Source organism: Orbicella faveolata, unplaced genomic scaffold, assembly GCF_042242905.1.
Source record: "Orbicella faveolata isolate gen_17 unplaced genomic scaffold, um_ofav_v1 contig_25, whole genome shotgun sequence".
NCBI lineage: Eukaryota > Metazoa > Cnidaria > Anthozoa > Scleractinia > Merulinidae > Orbicella > Orbicella faveolata.
In genome coordinates, this window is record NW_028301553.1 from 24,967,249 (window position 1) to 24,982,754 (window position 15,506).

Sequence of the window (15,506 nt, forward strand, 5' to 3'; positions counted from 1 at the left end):
GATGGAATGCGTGGTTCGACTTTATGGACGTTTTTGCTGACCAATCGGTGCCGTGTGGTGTGATGGGATCATGTGACGGTCTTCGTTGCGATTGGTGGGATCTGAAAAGGAGCACGTGATCCGGGAAAGTACGGAGTGAAAAGTGGATCCACGGCGCGGGTATAAAAGGAGCCCGTTGGACGCAGCGAATCATTCTCGACTTGCTCTTGACGCGGTGATGACCTGTAGGATTTTGGATGAGAGAGCTGTGAAAGAGATCCTTGAAGATCTGAGACAGCAGTTGAATCGAGCTTCTGACGTTTTGGATACAATCGAAAAAGAAGGCGAAAGACCGTTACATGGGAAGATAATTGACTTGGAGTTACGTCTTGTCTCCCCTTTGTACTATAGGCTCCAGAGGCACTTGATTGACTGGTGCGACCGTAGTTGCTATCCTCATTTGTCGGGCTTGGAGATTACGAAGCGAGCGGATCGAGAAGGAAAGAAGTTTAACGAGTTTGTCTGAGGGTTAGGGTTTCAAGATGACTTACTATAGCAACTCGAACCAGATTCGGGACCTCGTGGAGCAGATCGTGGATCAGAAGGTACACACTTTAAGAGATCTCGATGCCATTCCGGATGCCAGAGTGGACCTGTACATTTTTGACAATCTCTTTGAACCGTTAGGTCAAATACCCGATAGTCTGTGGTCTTTTGATCTCATGATGAGACGTCGTCCTGACTGGGGTGGTACGATTTTGGAGATGATGAAGAAGAACGAACATGTGTTTTTGTTCTGTGGTGAGTGGTGTCGCGTGATGTACAGAAGTGGTAGCGGTCAATTCAAATTCGTTCATTGTCGGGATCCCACCCTGGACACCGAGCGTGTCTGTTTGATCGCCACGGATAACCTCACGTACATGATGAGCGATGCCATCCGTGATCTGTTTGAACCCTTGCGGTTCGCTCGCGACCTGTCACGACGGGTGTTGGAGAACGACAAGAGTCCCAGGGTGGAGGAGATACTGAATTTCAACAGGTGCGCTCACAAGGAAACGTGTCTGAAGTTGGAAGAGTTGATCTACGATATCATGCGTCAGCGTGATCAGTGGAAGGATCGGTTTTTCTTCCGCGCCCTCGAAGCCGACGAGGATGACCTGTGTGGTGAGTGTAGAGAGAGTATGCGACAAGCATTCTATGCGAAGGGGAACGAGGAGGAAGCCCTGAAGTGGAGACCCGGTAAATGTGATTGGAGAAATTGTAAATATTATGCCATGGATACCTTTGAGGAGGACTGTGATAATGAGTATGGTCAAGAATGTAAGAACACGGAATATGTTCAGTACTTTTCAGATTCGGACTAAGTCTTTCTTGCCTTCTTTTTCGTTTTTAGCCAATCGGAGTCGATTTTTTCGTAAGAACCAATCAGGCACGACGTTTTTGTACATATAAGAAAGTGTGAATAAAAAATTGGGTTCAAATCATTATGTCTCATACCTTGAGTTGGTTGATCTCGAGAGTGTGTGCGACCATGGCCGATCGATGGAGTTGGACCACTTTGTGTTCCAAGTGCGATAGAGTCTACGAGCGATACGGAAAGAGTGAACCCATCCCGTGCGACTTCTGTGATTCGCCCTTGGAGGTGTTTGACTATACCGACGTCGAACCCAACGTGATGCGTTTTGTGGTTTATATCTTGTGGTTGAAACGACAACCCGATTCATTTAAGAAGTATCTGGAGGTACGTGAGCAGCGGTTCGAGTTGTGGAGACAGTGCATTTACAAACTTTATCGACTATGAAGAAGAAAGGTCAAAAGAAGAAGCAAAAGCCGCTTTTGACCGGGACGTTACTGGGACGGTATCGGGATCCTTCTAGACCCGGTAGTCTGGGCGGTCTGACGCGATTCGCCGGGGCCAATAAGATCTCGGTACGACGCGCTCGCGAGGTCCTGCAACGGGATTTGGGGTACACGTTGCACAAACCCAGACGTCGTCGGTTTCCTACGGTCCCGGTGGTGGTGTTCGGCATCGACGAGCACTGGACGGCCGACCTGATCGAGGTGATCAATATTTCGAGGTACAATCGAGGGTATCGTTACCTCTTGACGGTGGTGGACGTGTTTTCCAAGCACGCCTGGGTCCAGCCCTTGAAGAGCAAGACGGGTAAAGCGGTGACGGAAGCCATGGCTAAGATCCTGAAAGGAGGTAGAAAACCCATCAATCTCCAGACGGACGACGGGAAGGAATTCTACAACAAGACGTTTCAGGATTTGATGAAGCAGAAAGGCATTCATCATTTTTCGACGCGCGGGGATACGAAATCCAGTGTGGTGGAACGGTTCAATCGGACCCTGAAAGAACGTATGTACCGATACTTCACCGTGAAGAATACGATGACGTATGTGCCCGTGTTACAAGATCTGGTCCGAGGGTACAATCGATCGTATCATCGCAGTATCAAGATGGCTCCCGATCAAGTGACTTTAGCTAATAGCGAGGACGTGTGGGAGACTCTTTACGGAAAAAAGAAAAAGGGAAAAAATCGAGACGACCTCCACTGAAAGTCGGGGATCGTGTGAGACTGAACAAGAAGTTCCGTCAGTTCAAGAAAGGGTATTTACCCGGATGGACCGAAGAGGTGTTCGTGATACGTAGGGTGCGTCCTGGGAAGGTCACCACGTACAAGGTGGAAGAATGGGACGGCACGGTGGTCGAGGGTACGTTTTACGCGCAAGATTTGCAAAAGGTGAACGTGAAGGATGACGATCTGTTCCGCATCGACAAGATCGTCAAACGAAAAGGGGATAAAGTCTTGGTGCGATGGAAAGGTTGGCCAGTCAAGTACGACAGTTGGGTGGATAAAAAAGGCTTGTACGTGACCCAAAAGCCCAAGACGAAAAAATGAAGGACTTTTACGTGCAGTTGTTGAGCAATGCCAGCACGAACGAGTTCACGGACAACAAGGCCAACAGTTTCAAGAATCGTCTGCCGTATCCGCTCCTGTTTGAATCCGACAAGGAATGGAAAGTGGGCTTGGCGAGCGTGTCTTACCCGATTCCTCCGTCACGACCGCATCAAGTACCCGTCCCTCAAGCGCACGACTTTGACGACGGCGATTATTTGTTCGGTTTGGATTGGACTATTGAAACGTTCAGGTTGCAAGACGATGGTTTTACGTGGAGTCCATCTCGTTACCCCGTGACATTTTACGTCAGCGGGAAGGAACTGAACCGTGACCGACACAAGGTGACGAGTGGTAAATCTCTCATGCAATACCTCATCAATCGTTTTCACGAACGCCTGTATCATTACATGGATCGCGCCAACGAAAGTCTACGAGCGCCGGACGGGAAAAAAAAAATACCCCGTGTTCCGATGGGAGGGGAACGATTTGATTATCGACAACACCGACACGTTCCTCGCCGAGTCCGGAGACAGAAAACGTCCCAGAGTGTATTTTGGTACTAAACTGGTCAAGAAGTTGAGTTTGATTCGCGAGGAATCGTATTACTCCGTTCACTTGGACGTGAACATGCTCAAGATCTTTCCCAACGACAAAGTCCCGTCTGATTTCAAGAAAGACTGGACCGACCATGACAGCAATCGTCTCGCGAATTTTGGAATTTGGACAGTCACGGGACGTTACAGCTCAGTCCCTATTGCAACTGGCGCTTCAGTTACCTGGACGAGGAATACGCCAAGACCTACGATCGCGGAGTCGTCGTTCATCCGGACCTGCCTCCGCCTCGCAGTCCCATGTACCTGTATTCGAATGTGGGTCGTAGTACCATCACGGGGAATCGCGTGACGGATCTCTTGAGAGAAGTCCCCCACGACCCGACCAAGACGACGTACGAGCCGAATCAGATTCAATATAAACCCGTGCGCAGCAACGTTTTGGATATAGTGGAGGTGCAATTGGCCGAGAACGACGGAAGGCTAGTGGACTTTACATCGGGCGTGACGTCGGTGACACTACACTTTAAGTATGAATGAGTCTGTCGACGACTTTTACGTGCAACTGATGAGCAATGCCAGTACGAGCGAGTTCCCAGACAACAAGGCCCACAGTTTCAAGAACCGTCTGCCGAACCCGTTGCAGTTGAGAGAGTCGGGATGGAAAGTGGGTATCAGCGACCTCTCGTTTCCGTCCGCGAAGCGTAAGATGGGTTTGAAAGATTCTCTTCTGTTTGAAATCTGGTGGATCGATATGGTGGACGCGGATCGAAACATATACACGCGGGTCTCTTCGGTGACGAGAGAGGGCGATTTGGAATTCACGCCGAGGACCGGTACCGAGTTACTGAACGCGATACGAGATCGATACCTGCATAGGTTGAACTCTCGAACGGATGCCGACGTGACCATGTACAAGAAAAAGAGCAAACCCGACGATCCCACCGAATTGCTGTACACGGTCATACCTAGGGCCGAGCATGGAGAATGCGTCCTCGACAACTCGAGAACGTGCCTCAGTCTCCTAATCCACGGTAAACGCGTCTTCCCCCAAATGTCCATCGGCATCGAATTGGCCAAGAAGATGAAATGGGTCAAGATGGGAACGTTACAGAACGGACGACCGGGTTACGTCTTGGGACCCCATTTGAGGAAAGAATTTCCCAAGGAAGTCATACCCACGGCCACGGACTTGATCATAGGACAGAATGACGGGGACGAGACATTTTACAAGATCGACCCGGACACCTTACATTTGAGTTGTTTCATCAATTGGGTCTTCACGGACCTGGATCGCAGTTACGCGGAAGCGTTCGGTCACGAGCGTCGTTCCTTGTTCGTGTATTCGAATGTGGGACAGAGTATGGTGACGGGGAATCAAGTCACGGACATGTTGAAACAAGTGCGTTACGATCCGGACGTGGTCGACCTTCAACCGAGACACATCCTATATCTACCGGTGCGTACAGCCGTGTTGGACATTGTCGAGACTGAGGTGTGGGAGGAAGACGGACGACTGGTGGACTTTGCGTCGGGTGTGACCACGATCACGTTGCATTTCAAAAAAGGATGAGTGATTTTTACATCACTTTACCCAGTCACAGCAGTAAGAACGAGTTTCCCGAGAACAAGGCCAACAGTTTCAAGATCAGGTTACCCAATCCCATACGCCTGGAGGGACATGGATGGAAAGTGGGGTTGTTTAGCATCGCCATGCCAGATGCGCACGTGACGCTGCCTTCCTTCACCGATGCTGTGGGTAAAGTCACCTTGGCCTATACCGCCTGGAGACGCATTGAACCTGAAACATCCAATGGGTATACGTTTGGAGAAGCCTTCTTCGACACCGAAAATGTCAAAGATGTGTTCAGCAACGTGAACGGTGTTGAATTCATGAAATCCATTATCAGCTACTTCGAAAGGCAACGCATCTTCAGTCATTCGGGACCGAGAGTGAACTCAAAATACGCCACGAATGATGGGAGAAGAACCTACGTCGCGTTCAAGTGGGAAGGCGAAGACCTGGTCACGGATAACAAAAACGTCTACCGTCCCAGAAGGGAACCACCTGAATTACAATTTGACGTCGATCTGGCTTTGAAAATGGGATGGTTGCTGAGGAAGGGAAATAGTTACGTGCTGGGTCCAAACTTGCAAATCGAATTTTTCGATGATGTCATTCCAGACATTCGAACCAGAGGAGACATACAGGATTCGAGTGGAAATCGTCTTTTTTTCCATGTCGTGAAAAACCCCATCAAAAATACTGAATTCTTGGAACTCAGCGTCTTTTGCAATTGGCGTTTTCTGAACCTGAACAGAGCGTTTGAGAGTGTGATCGGAAGCAGTTCGCGTTCCTTGCTCGTGTACTCCAACGTGGGAGGTGGAAGTGTGGTGGGAAATCAAGTCACGGATTTACTGAGAGAGGTCAACTTGATTCGAAGAGGCCACGGTGTTCAGTACTTCGAACCCGCTCACATTCAATATATTCCCGTGCGCAAAGAGGTGCTGGACATTATGGAAGTGCAAGTGGCCGAGGCAACTGGAGAACTGACGAACTTCGGAGCCGGCAATACGATCGCGACGTTACACTTTAAGAAATCATGATCGGTGGAACTTTGATACGGTTTCATCCCGACGGATACCAATCGGGGTCTGGCATATTCGGCCAGGTTTGGAAAGGCATCAAGAAACGAGGTCCCGGCATTCTCAAGGACGTTCTGAAGGAGACGGCCATCGAGGGTCTGAAAGGTTTAAAATCGGGTGGCACGGGAGGAAAGCCCAATTGGAAAGGTGCACTCGCCGGGTTAAAGCGGGGAGCCATTCGCTCCGGGAAACGTAAAGCGACGGAAGAGTTCCAACGCTTTTTGGGTAGTAAAAGAAAAAGAAGAGACCTGTTTGGATCATGATTCCCATCTACTCGAGACGGGTGAGACGTCTCCCCGGAGGGATACGCACGTATAAAGGGGGTTCGCTCTTCCGGAGACGCTCAAAACTCCCAGACTACCGTTGGGTAAAGTCAGCACTGAGAAGCGTGCAACGACGGAAAAGACGACGTAGACGACGATGACGGACCTCGTGGCTCACGCTAGGTCGGCGGGGGTTCGTAACCCCCGCCTGGACATGTTCACCACTCCTCCCACGGATCTCAGCATGTCGTCGCGACGTGAGGTGAGAATCAATCCGTTCAATACGGGGATCAATCCAGTGACCTTCCAAATCGATCCTCAAGAAGACTTCATCGACATGAACGAGAGTTTCTTCGAAGTGGAGTTGGCCGTCAAGACAGCTGCCGGAGCTAATATAGCGCAAGCGACTACCGTCGGACTCGCCAACAATCTGGCCCACACCCTCTTCAAACAGATCAATGTGAGATTGAATGGGACTCTCATCAGCCCCCAGACCGATACTTACCACTACAAAGCCTACATCGAAGCGCTATTGAACCATGACCGAGACGACGGTGAATCGATCCTGACACCAGAGGGTTGGTACAATTGTCTCAGTGTACCCAGTCGCGGAGAAGGCGATGTGATGACGGTCAACAAGTTGGATACGACTCACGCCGATTATGATGCCTTACCCCAAGATCTCAAGAACATGGTTCAAAGTCGAATTCAGTTTTTTGGTGGAAAGAGAGTGACCTTGAGGTTCAAACCTTACCTGGAAGTGTTTTATCTCAGCAAGTTACTGGTACCCGGCGTACAGATACAGATTGACATGTACTTCAATGCCCCTGCTATGTGGACAGTCCAATGGGCCGGTGCCGATACTCTCAGACTGACTGAAGCCGACGTGAAAGTGAGATTGTTCCTGTCTCAAGTGAGAGTGACTCCCTCGGTGTACCGAGAACTCATGACCAGCATGAAAGGCGGAAGAGTGGCCACTTATCCCACGGTGAGAGGTGAAATTCGCACTTACTCGCATCCCAATGACAATCGTCATTTCGAGTGCAGCAATCCTTTCCACAGTAAGCTACCTAATCGGTTAGTGGTGGTGTTGATGAAACAAACAGCCTTCAATGGAACTGTGACGGTCAATCCGTTCAGTTTTGAACAATTCAATCTCGTTTCCATCAAACAACTGGTGAGAGGTGAAGAGTACCCCTACGAGACCTTGGAGCTCAAACACGACGATGACAGTAAAGATCTGAGAGGTTACCAAAGATTCCTCAAGGCCTCGGGAGTCTTGTGCAGAGGAAAAGGAAACATGGTCCGGAAAGAGGACTGGGGACACGACAAGAGATGCAACCTGTTTGTATTTGATAACACAGCCAATGGATGTTTGGACAGTCCAGTGTTGAACCCCAAGCAGGAAGGTGAACTGCGTCTGGTGATCGATTTTGGAGCCAATCCAGGCTCAAACCTGACCATCTTGTTGTACGGCGAATTCGAGAACATGCTGGAGATCAACGAGAACCGAGTCGTCCTCTACGACGTGTACCAATGAGAAGAAAGAAGAAAAAAATGGAGAAAGTAGCCTTGAATAATTTACAGTTGGATTATTTGGCACGGGCGAATCCGTCGCTCTGCTGTTTTTCACGGCACGGTCCCTTGCGATCGGCTTCCAAGGACAGTACCTCAAGAAGGACCGACCGCTTACATCGTGAACACGGACCCTCACGACAAACCGGGATTTCATTGGATCGCTTTGTGGGCCGACAAGAACAAGTGCGAGATCCTGGACAGTTACGGTCTACCGTTGGACACGTACGGAACCGCCGGACCGATCCAAGCCTGGTTGGACCGTCATTTCAAGTACCAGATTCACAACGGCAAGAGTCTACAGTCCCTGTTCAGTCAGAGTTGCGGTAGTTACGCCCTGATGTTCCTGATCGACCGAGCCGAAGGTCGTGACATGAACGAGTTCTTGAATCGTTTTAAGAAAAACGAGTTTGTGGAGAACGATCGTAAAGTAGGACAGATGTTAGAACGTTTGATCGTGGACGAGTTTGATTGGCGCAAGATTTGTAAAACCCCGTGTCACCAGGACACGTGCGGTTCCTCCAGAGGAGTGCGTCATTTGTTATAAAGTAAGCTGTTCGAATAAAAAGTGTTCATTTTTGAAAAAGAGGTTGTGTGGTAGTCGTGGCTCTTCAGTTTCAAGGACATAGACATTTGGACGACGTGATAGCCAGGTTGGAAAAACGCTACGGAAAAGCGGGTGGAAAAACGCCTCAACCCAGTGAGGCTCATTTCAAGAAAAACCAACCGCCAAAACGGCAACTCAATCTGAAAATACTTCAACCCGCCAGAAGACAAGTGTCTTTTCAACCGCCGTCTGTCCTCGACACCGGCGAATTACCAGCGACCGTGACCACGCGCAGGAAACGCAAGAGAGCCGCCCCTGCCATGCCGAAGCTTTCCGAGAAGGAAGATAGGAAAAGAAGAATGAAAAAGAGGCATTGGTACGAAGACAAGTTCGGAGACTTGAGAAAATTCGCCAAGAAAAAACCTCGAAAAAAGAGATCGGCGCCTGCCAAGAAAAAAGGACGTCCCAAGAGAGCCGCTGCCGAGAGGGCTATGGCCAAGATCAAGAGTCGGGCCAAGAAAAAACCCATCTGTTTCAATCGTAAGGTCACCCTATTGGGTCTATTGAAACGCATCCCAGCCGTCAAGACCCCATTGGCCAAGTTGTTCAGATAAAAACGGAGCGTCTCAAAACCCTGGACCATTTCAAGATTATGGAACGGCGCAAAGCGTTTCGATTTCACACTCCGTCGAGTTTGTTGATAGCGGGTCCGTCGGGGTGCGGCAAGACGGTGTTCACGACCAAACTGCTCTTGGAGAACGGCGACTTGTTCCAACAAACACCAAAGAGTATTCATTACTGCTACGGATCGTGGCAAGACGGTTTCCAAAAGCTCAAGAAGGGTGGGGTCAAGTTTTACGAAGGCATCCCCGACAGCGAACAGTTACCCCGATGGTTTCCTGGCGGGGGCGTGTTGGTCTTGGACGATCTGATGGACGAGGGTGGTAACGACAAGCGCGTGTTGGATCTCTTCACCAAACATTCGCATCATCGGAACATCACGGTGATTTACCTGTGTCAGGATCTATTCCCTAACGGAAAATTCGCCAAGACCATTTCCCGAAACGCGCATTACATCGCGGCCTTCAAGAACCCTCGGGATCAGTTGGGGATACGGAATTTACTTCTGCAATCGTTTCCCACGCAATGGCAGGAGGTGTTGGACACGTTTCGCAAGGTCACCGATCGACCTTACGGTTACATGCTATTGGATCTTCATCCGGCCAGTCAGGACGATCAACGCGTTCTCAGCCATGTGTTAAAAGACGAAGGATTCGTACGATGCCATCAGTTTGCGACACCGTCATGCTGAGGAGCGAAGTCGAGTGGTTTCCGCTATTCATTCACCTATGTAAAAACAGGCTCAAATACATCATGAATCCCCATGAGCTGGACTACGAACCGATGAGACAGGTCACGGAATGCGAGAGTTACCGTCAAGTACGGTCCATCCTAAACGCATATAACGGTGAGGGTTTCGATTATTTGGTTCATAAGCAACGAGAACTCGCCGAGAAGAAGATAGAAAGAGAGAGGGGAATGGATAAAAATGAGCTCTTATGGTAGTGATGATTTCAACCTCTCGGCTCTGGAGGATTACTCGCCTTGGAGTCCATTGGCTCGAACGAGTACACCCATTCCATCTGCAGCGGGTGTGGGTGCGAGTCTGAACACGCCTCCTTCACCGCTATCGTCACTGCCGACACCGCCCCTGCCCAATGTCTCGCCCGTCGGAGTAGGCACTCCTGGCGCGGGTGCGTCGCAGACCAACGTCACGGTGGGTGTCGGCAGTGCGGGATCCGTGTCGCGCTCCAACGTCACAGCGGGTGTCGGTGCACCCCGAATAACATACTCCACACCTTTGGCACACGCTGTTCGAGGAGGGAAACGACCGAGACGCGTCCCGCGTCAAAATACACCGACGTCCTCCAGTGATTCAGGCAGCCGCAGACGAAGTAGCGCCAGTGGTAGCGGTGGTGGAAGAGGCAGAGGCAGAGGCAGAGGCAGAGGCAGAGGCGGAGGCGGAGGCGGAGGTGGAGGCGGAAGTGGTGGTGACTCCACACCGCCTTCGTCGATTCGATCGGGTCGAGGAGGAAGAAGAAGAAGTCGAGGCGCCCGTGTTCTCGACCAAGCCCAGATGCAACAACAATTGGAAGAGATTTTGCGTCAACAACAACAAACGGCGGCGGGTCGACGAATCGCAGGCATCACGACCACGAATACGATCACGACTACCTATAAGAACGGACAACGTCCTACGGTGACTCGCAATTCGACCAGTGTACGAAACTGAGAACATCATGTTGAGAAGCGAAGTCGAGTGGTTCCCCTACTTCCTGCATCTATGTCGATGCTCCCGCTCTTACTGGGATGCGACCAGCATGGATCACGAAGACATGAAACGTATCGCGGACGAGTGCGATAGTTACAGACAAGTCCAGGACATCCTGAACCAATCCGTAGAAACCGCCTTCAAGGACGAGATCTGGGAATACAAGCAACAAGCTAAAAGGATCGAACGTCCCGACAGAAAGTCAGACTACGTTTGGCACTGGTTGGAAAAGAGTCATGAGTACTTCGGTCTGTTTATTGGATGAACCTTTTACCTCTGTGGTGGATTTGGACGTGTTGAGACGTTTGGATGGACTGTACGCTTTCTACCACAAGTATTGGTGGTGTCGAAGGCAGATGTTCGGTTACTACAAATTGTGCAACGCCATTCTCAACGGACTGGCCTTACTGGTCGCGGCAACGAGCATCGTCGTGGGATCCGTGTGGAAAGATGGGTACGTGGCGGTAGGATTGACGGCTTTCGCCGCCGCCCTGAAGGGATGGAACGATTTAAAGAAGTATTCGCTCAAGATGGACATGACCCAATTCGCTTACACGACGTACGAAAAGACATTGACTGAACTGAGGAACTACGCTCTGGGTGGTGTGGAGGAATTGGATGGGTTTTTGATCAAGATGCAAACGTTGGACGACGTAGTGACGGATTTCACACCTCCCACGTACGACCGATACCTTCGAGACTACGAAACACGATTCGTTCACGCGCCTCTATAAAAACGGACACGTGATCCATTCGTGAATCATTCAAGGTGGAAACCCGACATGGTGAGAAGGCGAAGGCGAAGGAGACGGATAGGGGGAACACGTAGAAGGAGGACACAAAGGGGAAAAGGGTTTTTTGGCAATTTGAAAAAAGCATGGAAGTTGTATTCAGATGTTCAAAGAAGAAGCAGAGCGGTGTAGAGAGACTCTATAAAAAGGACACGTGATCACCTGCCTACGTCATTCTAGTGGAAAAGTGCGTGCGTGTCAGAACACGTCATGGTGAGGAGAAGGCGAAGGAGACGGCGAGTGGGATTACGTCGAGTAGGAGTAGGAAGAAGGAGGGTCCAAAGGGGAAAGGGTCTTGGTAAAATTGTCAGCACCGTAGCCAAGACGGTGTTGGGCCTTCTCGAAGAGTTGTGAATAAAAGAGCGGGACGAACCAACCGGACGTTAGACGTGAACGATGAAGCGGTTGCGACGACAACGTCGTTTCTTGACGAGCGTCCTGAAAGAAGCCAATCGGAATAAACGTCAACGGATGTTGCAATACGCCGACAGAGATCAGATCAACGCCATCAGTGAGATGGTTCTCAATTTGCTGAAAAAGAGGATCCCCATCGACGCGACGACTTATGGGAAACTGAAAAGACATAAAAAGGTTCTGCGCGAAGTGGGTAGACGCAAAAACTCTCTCAAGCGTCGAAGAGAGCATCTCCTGAGTCAGAACGGAGCGGGGTTCTGGAGCGAATTACACGGTTGTTTCAAAGCATGTTGTGTACGGTGAAAGGACGCGGCGAAGACGGTTACCCGCTGGAGGGGATCGACGTCATACCCAATTTCCCGCCGAGAGAAGACGAGTCCAACAATACCATTCCTAAACTCGTGCAGTTGTTGCAAGACGCCAATCGTCGCGAAGCCCGATGGAAAGACTCGTACGAGTACTTGAACAAGAGGTACCACGACCTGTATCAAGAGTACATGGCTTTAAAGTTCGGTGACTTCTGCCAAACCTGTCAAACGAAACGAGATACCACACCGCCCGGTGGGTGCATCGAGTTGTGCAGGGAGTGCGGTAAAGGCAAGCGAACCGTTCAAAGTCTTGAACTCGAGTTGGAAAAGAAAAACGAATCCATACGGTACTGGCAAGACTGTTACGAGACGGCCTTGAGAGAATTGTCCGAATTTCCCGACACGACCCTGAGTCAGCTGAAGGTATGAACGAAGTCATGATGGTACCCGTTCAAGAATTCAATCGTTTGCAAGATTATTACAAGGGGAAGATCACCCAGAGCGCCTTGTTGAGCAAAGCGGGACGTTTGGCCGCCGAAGAAGATCTCATCCTGAAAGACAAACGTATCCCCGCCAGCATGGCCGTCAAGATGACCAAACCCATGGCAAACGAAGAAGTCAAACTGGTGAAACGTATACGGACGGGTAAAAGCGGTCCCATCTCATACCAAGGAACGGTAGAACCCGAAGGCATGGTCGACGCACCCGTCGAAACTCTGTTGAAACAGATCCTCAGGGGCGTCAACCAACCCCCCGCAGCCCCCGTGGTCATCAAACAAGAACCCGCTACACCTTCCACGTCAGGTTTCAAAAAGGAGTTCAAATATACCAAACCATCCACAAGCAAGAAGCCACCCGTGCCACCCAAACCGTACACGACAGGTAAAAAGAAACCCATGTCCGCAACGCAAAAAGAGTTCTTAAGATCCATTGGCGTCGCCGAGAAATACATAGACGACGACGGTGGTTACAGCCCCAAAGGCAAGGGCAAGGGCAAGACGTACAAGAAGGCTAAGAAGACAGAAGCAGAAAAGTTACAAGAAGGATGGGAAGATTTCGAACCCTGGAGAAAGGGACTGAAATATGACTCTGCCTAAGACAAGAAAAAACGTTGGAAATTGTAAACTTTATTGTTGATGCTGTAATCATTAAATTACACACTTTGTTGTTTTTTCAAAAAAGAGTCTCTTTGTTTTCTTCTTCAAGTCTCGCACGCCATGCCATTGTGGTACAGAGTATCCGAGGCATTCGATGTCACAAACAAACGTTCGAACCTTATTTGGTCCCCGAACGTCGACGAAGAGATGAATAACAACCGAAACCTAATTCTGGAGGTGAATTCGAACACTAGAAAAGGGGTGTTGAAATAAAACATGCGATACACCTCCATGCGTATATGATCGTACGAAATGACATTGAAGGGAAAAACACGGTGCCGTGAATGTACATGGGACTTCGGAACTCCGAGGATCGTACAAAGGCCTCCACCTCGCGATAGTACTGGAACCACACCGTGACAGGAAGGGGATAAGGTAAATGATTCCACGATCGCGTCAAGGAATTGTGCGTCTCAAAGGGTTTTCCATGGTCTCTCATATAGGTAAAGGCGTCGTGAATCATTCTGCGATGAGTGTCCACTGTGAAAAAATGAAAAAAGACAGTGTCAGGTCCATAGTCCGTCCTCCTGGTAAAACGAGGGACCACCGGGAAAGGGTAAGAGACACAGCTCTCGAATCTCAATATCCCTTTGTCCCTCCACGCGTCTAAAGTAGAGTCTGAACCTTTGAATTCGGATCAAGTTATACGTATAGTAAGGAGTGTTGTAAATGAACAGACGGTACAGATAACTTCTAATCTCTCGGGTCGGTTCCACGGGGAGACGCACACAACCGTGAATGTACAGGTCTCGATCCCGATACAGAGTCACGAAATTCCTGATGAAGGTATAATAACGTACCCAAATGCTAGGGTCAATGGCATACGGCAAATCATTCCACAGGTACGAGCCCTCGTGATGGCAGTGATAAGGTCTACCCTCTCTACGATATCGCAACAACTCTCGATCCATTCTAACCAAACGAGCATTCACACCTGCCGTTAACGGGGGCTCCTCATCGTTATCCTCTTCCTCCATTTCCTCGTCGGTTTCCAACACGACCTCAGGCTGACTATCGTCGATCACGCGTCGGCAGTTGCCGCAGGTCAGAACCCGTCTCTCCATCTCCTGGTAGCATCGCCGATGCATGAACACGCCGCAGCAAGGAGTGCGTTGGCACGATGCCAGAGAATCAATGTGAATGTCTCTCTGACAAATAAAACACACTTGATGAATCGGTGTTTCTTCGGGTATCTGACCCCGAAGGCGACGACTGCGTCTCGGTGGTTCATCGTCATCGTGTGATCGGGCACGACGCCGACGACGTCCTCGTATCGGTGATCCTTCGGGAGACTGACTTCGAGTTCGGCGGCGACTGACGTGCCCGGATTCAGTCTCCATCACCAAAAACCGAAAAATGCCAAATGCGCATCTCGCTTTATGCCCATCATGCACCAATCAAACGAAAAAAGCCGACATCACGTGATCTGGGCAGACCTAGGGGATAGGGGGGTATCCCCCCTCCCGGTCGGAGACTGGGTCCGGGTCGAGTGTAACCTGGGATCCAATTTTACCGTAAGTATAAAAAGATCGGTTCGAACCGTTCAGGTCACTCTGAGTTTTTGACTTGTATCGAGCGCTGGAAAAAAATCATGGCACAAGAGCTGACCGACGAGGAGATGAACCAACAGATGGATCAACATGAAGAAGCCGTGAGTATAACATGCACCCTATGTAAGAAAGTCATCCTTAGAACCGAAACCTGCGCTCGTACCAAGTGCTGTCGTTACTACGTGCATTACGATTGCTTCGTCAGGGCACTCGATGATCAGTTGATGAACAAGGGAGTGACCGCCGAGAAGTTGTACTGCACGATCTGTCACACACCGTGTTATCTAACTGCGTTCGTGACTTCCCTAGACAACTGACCATGGAACTGAGACTCGTCGTCACCTCCTTTATTCTAGAATTCCACCTCCGTTTGGACTTGAGATTTTGTTTCGTTGTGTTTTGCGGTTACAAAGTCTCACGACGTCTTTGTCACGCCTTGTTCATCACCTTCTTTTCATAGAGTTACTGGGATTGTCTACCCCCCGAG

At 49.9% G+C, this 15,506-nt stretch overlaps 5 protein-coding genes across 5 annotated transcripts; all 5 read left to right on the forward strand.

Annotated features, from left to right (window-relative positions):
• Positions 1-477: 477 nt before the first annotated feature.
• LOC149109625 (uncharacterized) lies at positions 478-2,451 on the forward strand. Its single transcript, XM_089294076.1, has one exon. The coding sequence runs from the start codon at positions 522-524 to the stop codon at positions 1,341-1,343; it is 822 nt and encodes a 273-aa protein (XP_089150202.1). The 5' UTR covers positions 478-521; the 3' UTR covers positions 1,344-2,451.
• Positions 2,452-5,600: 3,149 nt separating this feature from the next.
• LOC149109626 (uncharacterized protein F54H12.2-like) lies at positions 5,601-8,363 on the forward strand. Its single transcript, XM_089293887.1, has one exon. The coding sequence runs from the start codon at positions 6,503-6,505 to the stop codon at positions 7,883-7,885; it is 1,383 nt and encodes a 460-aa protein (XP_089150013.1). The 5' UTR covers positions 5,601-6,502; the 3' UTR covers positions 7,886-8,363.
• Positions 8,364-8,394: 31 nt separating this feature from the next.
• On the forward strand, positions 8,395-9,780 carry LOC149109627 (uncharacterized). The gene has a single exon (XM_089293889.1). It carries the CDS (start codon positions 9,120-9,122, stop codon positions 9,777-9,779), a length of 660 nt encoding a protein of 219 aa, XP_089150015.1. The 5' UTR covers positions 8,395-9,119; the 3' UTR covers position 9,780.
• A 234-nt stretch (positions 9,781-10,014) lies between these two features.
• LOC149109628 (uncharacterized) lies at positions 10,015-10,760 on the forward strand. The gene has a single exon (XM_089293888.1). It carries the CDS (start codon positions 10,017-10,019, stop codon positions 10,758-10,760), a length of 744 nt encoding a protein of 247 aa, XP_089150014.1. The 5' UTR covers positions 10,015-10,016.
• LOC149109629 (uncharacterized) lies at positions 10,756-11,950 on the forward strand. The gene has a single exon (XM_089293890.1). It carries the CDS (start codon positions 11,036-11,038, stop codon positions 11,531-11,533), a length of 498 nt encoding a protein of 165 aa, XP_089150016.1. The 5' UTR covers positions 10,756-11,035; the 3' UTR covers positions 11,534-11,950.
• The last annotated feature ends 3,556 nt before the right edge of the window (positions 11,951-15,506 follow it).